The sequence below is a fragment of the Mustela erminea genome, chromosome 8 (assembly GCF_009829155.1).
Source record: "Mustela erminea isolate mMusErm1 chromosome 8, mMusErm1.Pri, whole genome shotgun sequence".
Lineage (NCBI taxonomy): Eukaryota > Metazoa > Chordata > Mammalia > Carnivora > Mustelidae > Mustela > Mustela erminea.
The window spans coordinates 42,613,242-42,622,998 of record NC_045621.1 but is presented as its reverse complement, the minus strand read 5'-3'; the positions used below and the strand labels follow the sequence as shown (position 1 = coordinate 42,622,998).

The 9,757-nt window shown below is 45.5% G+C and overlaps 1 protein-coding gene across 1 annotated transcript in view; it reads left to right on the top strand.

Moving 5' to 3' along the window:
- The first annotated feature begins 3,049 nt into the window (after positions 1 to 3,049).
- Positions 3,050 to 9,757, top strand: part of ASB18 (ankyrin repeat and SOCS box containing 18) — a 63,047-nt gene continuing 56,339 nt past the window's right edge. The window contains exon 1 of the mRNA XM_032355255.1: positions 3,050 to 3,308. Coding sequence (XP_032211146.1) covers positions 3,098 to 3,308 — 211 coding nt within the window. The 5' untranslated portion in view covers positions 3,050 to 3,097. The remainder of the gene's footprint in view (positions 3,309 to 9,757) is intronic.

The following is a 9,757-nucleotide window of genomic DNA, read 5'->3' as shown; positions in this document are numbered from 1 at the left end:
CCCACATCCCATCGCGTTGTTTCAAGCCTCCAAAAATACAAAGGGAATGAAAGGGGCTTCTGTTTTCTCCTTGCACAAAGAGCTGCCCATAAAGACCACATCACAATGCCACTTCACAAAGTGGCTCCCCATGGCCTAGGAGATTGATGGGCAAGTCAGTCCAGCCACACAACGGTAAATACATTCTACACAAATGTCCTGGTTGAAACCATCAGGCCTGAAAGCCTATGAGAGACCCATTAAAAAGGGATTTAGAGGAAACTTCAGCCAAATTAAAAAGCTTCTGACCACAGGGAGAAGCATCTGTGTCCTGGAGCAGGGAAATGATAGACTCTGGAAACCGGGCTGCAGGATCCAGAGAGAGGACAGAATGGTGAGAGAGAGGGAGTACGGCCTGGGAAGGGAACCCCAGGACAACCCTGAGCTGGGAAGGCCCATGGCTGGATTCAAAGGTGAGGTATGCGCCACTGGGGTCTCCTAGTGGGAACCTATAGGTCAAAGGAGTAGTTCTCTAGAACCTCAGGAAATAGCAGGGGCATTTCAGGCTCAAAGAAGAAATCAGAAATGGATTCACTTCATGGTCACTTCAAGTTAATCTGGATATGCCCAGGGCTTGCCCCTTACCCTGAGGTCACAATGGGGTCTGAGTATTTGGGACTGGCCATTTCTCCCACACCATGACCCTCTGCTGGCAACTGACTCGCACTGATGGTGCCAAAACTAAATTAGAACCACACTGTACTCTTTTATTCAATAAGCTTTGTTATTTTGCCCCAAAATAATTCAAAACCAAAAATACTGATTCATTTTTTTTTAAAAGCTCTGTGTCTGGCAGTGTCTGAAGGCATGCCAGTGGGCTCTGCACAGCTCCACCAACTTCTGTACCAGCCTGACCTAATTTGGATGCAAGCTCAAATGACATAAAAAAAAAAAAACCTCTAGATAATGTTTGTGCTTTTCTGTGAGGATCTGTGTTATTAGTTCTCAACTAAACACATTTGTAAACAAATTGACATAAGTCACATACAATATATCACTGAAAATATGTGAATTATGGTACCCTCTGATGATTATTTAAACATTAAGGTAGAACAGTGAAACAACCTTTATCTCATTCAGAGAAAGCTAGTATCTGTCTACCGTTGATTGCTTAAATACGTTCTGCACCTTTCAAGGACAATCACTGAAGGAGATAGTCATATATAAGATTTCCAAGAAGTTGGGGGGAGTGTTAATGCTGGGCTCTCCTTTCTCTTCAAATAACAGTCAGGTTGTTGGGCACTGAGGCAGGGTGGACAGTAGAGGGGGTGGTTCACATAGGCTAATCAAAAAAAGGAAAGATAAAGAAATAGAGATTAAAAGATTTCACACTGAAATAAAGAAATTCCTGTTGCCTTAAATATAATTTGTGTTAGTTACATTTCAATTCCTAATTTATACATAGCAGGGTTGATAAAGAATTACATTATAACAAAATTAGCCAGAATAATTAGCATAGTATATGTGCTACTGATTAAACACCCAGCAGATAGCTTGGTAATTAAGATCAGCGAGTGCCATATTTTGAGGCTTTGTCATCTTATTATCTGCCTAACAAGTGCTTCATCTTTACCTCCCTTCTGATTTGAAGTTTGATAGCAATCTCAATAATTCTCAGGTTTTTTCTTCAAATTACCTTACCAAATTCCAACAATCTTCCTTTGGCCACTACTCTCCCTCTCTTTGCATTTACACAAATGGTGCTTGTGTTGTTATGTTTCTTTCTAAACACAAGGTATTCGATACTGCCAAGCATTTGGACCTGGAAATTCAGGTTCAAAAATCTCTCCTGTCAAAATTCACAATTCTTTGGCCAAAGGAAGAATCAAAGGGCAACTACCCTCTCAACAAGTTGGTCAGACATCTGAACTGAAGACTGATCCATTGAGTTAAGATCTCAAAAACCCATTTCCAGGGCACCTGGTGGCTCAGTGGGTTAAGCCTCTGCCTTTGGCTCAGGTCATGATCTCAGGGTCCTGGGATGGAGCCCCACATCAGACTCTGCTTGGCAGGGAGCCTACTTCCCCTTCTCTCTCTGCCTGCCTCTCTGCCTACTTGCGATCTCTCTCTGTCAAATGAATAAACAAAAGTCTTTAATAAAAAAAATTTTTTTTTAAAAACCCATTTCCAAGATTCCCAGAATGTCTCCAGCAAGGTCCATTTTCAGTTCCTGTGACACTGGAAGGCAGTCCCTTAGGGGTACTGGCCACTTGCTCATTGATGACCCCAGCCCACCATGCCACTGCTCCTTCCTCAAAGACTCTGGGGTTGGCTGCTGTCCAAGCAACATACAGTGGGATTTTATCATGGAAGGCAAGAGTTCAAGGGCCAGAGACCAGAAGGCTTGGGGAGATCATCCACATTATTTACGACATTCTTGTGCTGCATCTCTAGACTAAACCAGGACATTGCCATGATTTTAAAGGTAGACTGAATACATCAACCAGAAACATTATGAGGTGCAAGTCAACAAACACTCGTGAACAGTGCTTAAGGAATAAAGACGGGAAGTCTGGTGGTTGGCGGCCCAGAGCTAAAGCAAATGTCCAGAAATGTCATTGAGAAGCCATCTCTTCCCCTCCTTCTATTCCATTCTCCTCAGTATGTTGATCCTTCACTCTTGACTGTCACCTCATGGCTATAATATGGTTGCCACATCTCCACACATCATGTCAATGTTCAAGGAAAGAAAGAAAGTGGACCACTGGGTAATACTTCCCCTTTCAATCAGTTTCACGAAAAGATCTCACTTTTGCTGAAAGAGGGCATTGCTCAACAGTACCTATGAGAGTTCTCTTTTAAAATGCTATCCCCTTATCTTCTTCCTCCACTTACCAACATGTCTACTGCCCCATCCCTAGAATAATCTTAACCAGAGACCTTCAGGAAGCTTGATTCCCATGGCCCTGTGAAGAAAAGGGCTGCCAGCCAATGGCCCTCCCCAGCAGCTGAAACGCGAGCCGGGTTTGTTCTATTTAAAGCAACGCCCACAGTGCCCTGCGCGCCACAGCTGCTACCTTTGGACTCCGTTGGGAAGTTTGGTCGATGCACAAACAGCATGACGATGTCCAACTCTGATCGCCTTCCGGATTACCCGCTCCACTCGGATTTAGTGAGGAGATTAAAGTCTGCCCTGGACGCCAAGGATGAGGAGAGGGTGAGCCACTTGATCTGCACGGAAGTGAGGCACGTGGACGCCATCATAGAACTGGACAATGATGACTGGATGAAGGACCCTGCGGCTCAGCTGCCCGTTGGCGCGCTCGTAGGTAACCAGCGTGTGTCTGACATCAAATTTCCCATCATGAGGGGTGGGCTGTTCCTGGAGGTGGAAGGGTGAATGGGTGAAAACGGCACATGCTGGAGGCTTGTCCGTCTGGTTCTTGTTTATATATAAGTACACACTTGGCTGCATGCACCGTGTGTGTTGCTATGCAACCCCCAGTACCTGCTACAAACAATTTAAACAGAGGACAAGCACTCCTGGGGCCCCCGGCCTCCCACACACCTGTTTCCATTTCTCCACTTTTTCTGCATGTGTAGATTTCCCCCCTCCCTTATAGCCATGTCCGGGATGTAATTTTGTGTTCTGCTCTGTTGAGTTAATATATCTAAAGTATTTTCCATGACGTTACATAGTCTTCTTAATTTCAATCACCTATTGAGGTGATTAATCACAAAATACTTAAACCGAATGCCAACAAGAAAGGAATATTTGTTTACATTTTTACTACCATAATTAATGCCATAATTAGCATCTTTATCAGCCTTCGTATGGTGGGTTTTTTTTTTCCTATTCAGGTAATATCCTTTTTTTAATAATTTTTTTTATTGTGTTATGTTAGTCACCATACATCATTAGAGTTTGATGTAGTGTTCCATGATTCATTGTTTACCTGTAACATGTCAAGTTATATTCTTAAAATAAATTCCTAGGAGCAGAATTACAAGGACAAGAAAACAAGGACAGAAAAGTTAACAAACTGCTTTCTAAAAGGGTTTCTATTTCCTCCAACAGTGAGAGCGTGTGTCTCACCATATCCTGAACATTACTGGTGGTGAATATTTATCCTTGAGCCAGTAACTGAAAAAGCATGCACTGGTCCTTGTCCTCTGCCTACCCACCCGTCCTTCTGGTATAGCTCAGGACAAAGTCTTAGCCACAGGGCTTTCTTTTTCTTTGTAGACCTGTACACATGGGATGTGTCTATTCAGGGAGGCAATCTCTTCCCACTTCTTTTTTTTTTTTTTTTTGTCATTTTACAGAACTTCTTTGTATAAAAAATGGAACTATTTGCCCTGGTGCAAGATTTCCTTTCTTTTTTTATTGTGTTATGTTAGTCACCATACAGTACGTCATTAGTTTTTGATGTAGTGTTCCATAATTCATTGTTTACGTATGACACCCAGCCCAGTGCTCCATGCAATCTGTGCCCTTCCTAATACCCACCACGGGGCTCACCCATCATTCTACCCCTCTCCCCTCAAAAATCCTCAGTTTGTTTCTCAAAGTCCACAGTCTCTCATGGTTTGTCTCCCCTCGGATTCCCCCTCTTCAGTTTTCCCTTCATTCTCCTAATGTCCTCCATGCTATTCCTTATGCTGCACATACGAGGGCTGTGTTCTAGCTTGTCAGAGGTGCTTGGCCCCTACAAGGTGTACAGGGGGCTCTTGTCAACCCACTAGACTGAGTCCTGTCATCCACGCCTGCATGCACACACATGTATACCTGCGTACGTGCGCGTGCGCACACACACACACACACACACACACACACACACACACACTCACACATACACACATGCTCCCACAAGCAGAAAATATATCAAAAAGGAGTGTGCACGGGACATTGGTGCTAGCCAGTGGGGCTTTCATGTGATGAAGAGGGAGATCCAGATCAGTCTGGATGGGGGTGACAATCCCTCTGCTCCCTCACGGCATGGGTGTACCCCCTTGGCTGCCTTTCACTGGGGAGTTAAGCGATCTGCATTAGGCTATAGGGAGAAAACATCTCCCGCTTCTTCTTTTCCTTGGTTTTCCTAGTATCTGTGGCCATGATCAGGGTGAGGGTCCAGGAGCCACAAGCCCAAAGAACACCACGCCTCTGTTCTGATCTTAGCTTCGCATAGACAGGCACTGCAGTCTCACCAAGCCAGTACCGGGGATGCTGCCCAGTTGAGGAGATTGCCCTGGCGTGTGAGGAGGGAACTCAGTCATCATAAACTGCAGTTTCGCCTGGAGCACTGAGCTCTATGTTTTGCTTTTGCCACCCTCCCTACCTCACCCTGCCTGCCCTGTGCCCGTCTATGAAGCTGACCTTCTGAACTGCATCACCTGCTTCATGCACTCTGACCCCTGTTGAATGCAGCAGATGGCTTCATCCTTGTGCCAAAAGCTCAGCTCCTGGCTGACAGCTCTCACCTCCCATCTTGCCCCTTCAGACACAGGGACGAGGGTTCCCCCTTTGTCTATGCCACACCTGGTTGCCGTCCCTGAACCCCGCCTACATTTGTTACATCCCATGGTCATGCCCTCTGTCTTCTGCTATGCTTAAAAGCAAGTCCCCCCTCGACATCCCCTTTTACAAAGCCATCAATGCTGGTTGGGGATGAGTGTATTTGGAATCCGCAATTTAAAATATCATTCTTTTCACATTACTAATTGCCCTGCCCCACCTTCACTGTCCCCCAACCACCACAACTCTGCTGGACACTTGAAAGCAGTGACATTTGTTTTAAGAGAGTTTCATTCCTTCCCACGATGAACCCATTACATCCTAAATCATATATGTATATACTTCTCCCTGCTGAAGTGCACCATTTAGAAAGACAAGAACAATTCATTGCTGATGACATGTTTTAAGGGCTTGGGTTACTTCAGGGTTGTTTTCATTTCAGGGTGATCATACCCTGAATGATTAAGGCACATCTTGTTACCAGTGACTCTATTATAGGGAAAGAGGGCTGGCCTTGAATCCAAGGCAGAGCGTGCAGTGTGCTCAGTCTTGTGTTCTGGGCATGCTGCTCTGGGCATGATGTGAAAACAGTATTTGAAGGAAACAAGAAAGGGAAGGAGAGCCTAATTAGAAGGTGACCAAAGACAGTTTCTAGGTGAGAGATGACAAGAGTCTCAACCAAGAGAGCAGGATAAATACAAAGGTCAGTGACAAAGATGAGAACTGCATGGGTGGGCCCATGGGAAGGTCTTGGTGACAAGTAGAGGCTGGTGCTACCAATGAAGACCAAAAACAGAGGGACCTAATTGTGACAGTGTGCTGAGCCCCTACTGTGTGCCTGGCAACAGGGAGAGTGGAGAACATAAACAAGAGTGATATGAGGGATGACTCCCAGGCTCACAGCCCAGGCACATCAGCCCTGAGCGGTCACCAGGGGTCTGGAGAAGCTCCCGCCGTGGAGTGGGATATTCAAGAAGGGAACTTGGGCTCTGCCACCAATGAGCTGTGTGACCTTAGGAACGTCTCTTTCCCTTTCTGGGCCAGTGACATGAGATTCAATGAGGGCTTCCGAAACAGAGGTCCATGATGGAATGAACTTGGGAGATGCTTCTGCAGAACCATACGCTTGGAGTTTGGCACAATGGTATATTAAAGGCTTGGTGTGGTTTCATCACCAGGGGAATTGGTAGTTTGTAGGTGCTTCCTGGGAAACACCGACTTGCATCAATGTTGAGGTCCCATCATCTCTGTGCTTCTCTGAGGCGATGATCCCAAAGATTCATTGTCACAGCCTGCAGTGAAGCATGAGTTCCTTTTTGCTGAATGTGAGAGCAAATGAGCTCTTTCTCAAAGCAACTTTGAGTCCTTGAGGACTATCCTTGTCAGGAACAAGAGCTGTTTGGATTTAAATATACATGTGAGGTCTTTAGAATGCTTGAAGAGTGGTTAGAACTTACAGCAATATGCTGAAATACAGCCCATACTGGAAATGGATACTGTGAAGAACTTATTCTCCTCCGGGGAAGAAATATGAAGATGGGGGATGGGGCTGGGCCAGCGAGGACCAGCACCTGGAATGCCCACTTAGGCCAGGAGAGGCAAGAGCCAAGATGCATGTTGGCAAATGCATTTAGGGGAGAGGAGGAAAGTTTCCATCCCAAGAACAACCCTGGTTACAGGTTTTTGAGTCTAGTTCCAAAGACAACGATCTGCAAAAATAAGAAAAAGAAAAGTAACCATTCTCTCTCATGTGCTTGTCACTATGAACACACAAGGACCTTATCTGTCAGTGAACTCCCCATGTTCATTGCACTAGGAACTTACTATTCAACCAAAGGGAACACAAAACAATAATAATAATTTATTCCAATGCATCATGTCAGCATCACAATAAAAGCATGAGAAAAGGAGGCACCAGCTGAGAAAATGGTGGGAGGAGCTTTTTCTGGAGAAGTCTCCCCAGGTGTAGATGCCCCCCACCTTGATGAGGGCTGAGGTCAGAGGAACTTGAAATTTTAGCCCTAACAGATCATGGGACAAAGTGCAGCATGTGCCTTCCATACACAGTTGGCAGACAGGCAGGGGAAAGGTCATTGGCTGGGATTTCCCTAAAGACACTATTCACATGTCCCCTGCAAGGATGGACTGGGATGGACCAGGAATGGGGCATTCCCCCCCCCCCCCGTGTGTGTGTGTGTGAGAGAGAGAGAGAGAGAGAGAGAGAGAGGGAGAGGGAGAGAAGGTGAACAGGACCAAGCACACAGCTGTCCAATAATCAACTCCCCCATCTATGCCATCCACCCCATTCCAATAGGAACCTCCCCACCAGGGCTGCACCCAAATTCTGAGGCACGTGAGGACCTCCTCTGCTCACCTAGGCCACTCCTTCCTTCCAGAGCCTGCTCAGCGGATGGCCTCCACTAGGGGACCATCCCTGGTCACCTGGCCCACAGACTCTCCTCCTCCATAAAGACACAATGGCCTCAGTCTCCATTAGTTATGGAAACACATGGCCTTGCTGGGCTAATTGCTATACCCACCAGATATTTAAAACTTAAAAACAACTCCTTGAAGGTGAGAACCTTACTGAACACATATTGGTACCCAGAGCCTAGCACAAGGTCTTTGCTCTGAGAAGGAGCTCAAAGTCTGTGTGTGCTGCCTAGCACAGATAGTCAAAGCTCTTTTGCTGACATGATGGATTGCCTTCCCATGGATACTACTGGGGTTAGCCTTTCTGTAAAGAAATATTTCATTCTATTTTTGGATAATATTTTAATATTAGTGACGATTGCATCATTTGTCCTCGCATCCTTCAATGCCTATCAGTTCACTAACCACCAAGAACATGGAAAGGGAGGAAGGATGGCTGGGGGAGGGGTGGCGAGACCCTTCTTGCCCCCAAATGCATCAACTGTACAATTTGGTAACTGGTGTAATCAAACTACTTAAGAAACAACTGATTACTAATTGCTATTATTAAGGATGTCAGCATTCCATGATTTTGCTGCTGATATATTATATACAAGTCAAGATGCTACTTGAATTCTTGATTGAAACAGAAAACTAGAGACATTATGTTGTGTTTGGGGTAATGGTATTTAAGCATCTGGAGGCAAGTTAAAGAAACACTAATTGGGTTTTTATTAAGAGATCGTACCCAGCAGCATGTATACACTTGGGGAGTGATTGTGGGGAATGTGTGATAGGCATATGCATACACATCAAAATGGGGTCTGTTTGTGCAGTGCAACTTCTCACCCAGCCAACACCCTGGTAGACTTGACACTGAGGCCACCATCACTTTGGGCCACATCTGCCACCCCTTCCCTGTGCATGGAGGAGAACATCACCCAGGACAAACCCAACAGTCAAATGTCAGTGAAATGAGCACAGCCCCTCCCTTGTAGGAGTCATATTTGAACTAATGACAGAATTATGTATGTTGCCGGGGGCTCTGAGAATGGTGTACTGGGGACGGCAAGAAACTAACAGTGAGATGACCCAGTTCTTCCCTTGGCTCTACCACTGCCTCCGTGGCCTTGAACTTGTCAGTCCATCTCTCTGAACCTTAATATCCTCACTTTAAAAACATGGGGTTGGTTGGCTCATCTCTCAGGGTCTTTATAAATTGTGCTAAGGTTTTGAGACCAATGACTTGTGTTTGTGGAGGCCATTAACAAAACCCTGTTGCCTTCGGAAGTCTGGAACATCCAAACAGAGCCCTGTGTAGACCCCGCCCCACATGCAAAGGAATGGCTAACTCCACAACAATGGGAGAAAGAAGGTATCTCCTGGAGGGTGGTGTAGACTGATTTATGAACTTGAATGCACCAAGTAAGCAGTGGCTTGGCATAAGGCCAGCCTGTTCTAATCTTTAGGGAGAATATATCCCCAAACCAGAACATGTTAGAACTGGAACCAACCCTAAGTGGAGGCAAAGAGAGAGGACTTACAGGTATCAAGGAACTTCATTAAGTCCCTATTCCCCAAGAGCTATTGCCTTTCCTGCTTACCCAGCTGAGGAAAATGGGGCTCTAAGAGGGTATGTTACACCCCCGAGGCCTCACAGCTGGTGGAAAGTATAAATCCAACACTCTTCCCAGAATTCCATGATACCTGTAGTTCACACATCTTACAGCTGCATTTTACAGATGGAGACACTGAGGCTCACATTTGTTCCTCCATTGGTCAACAGCCAGTTAGCAGCAGTGTATAAACAAGGTATGTTTCCTAAGTTTTAGTGAAGGGCTCTTGATACAT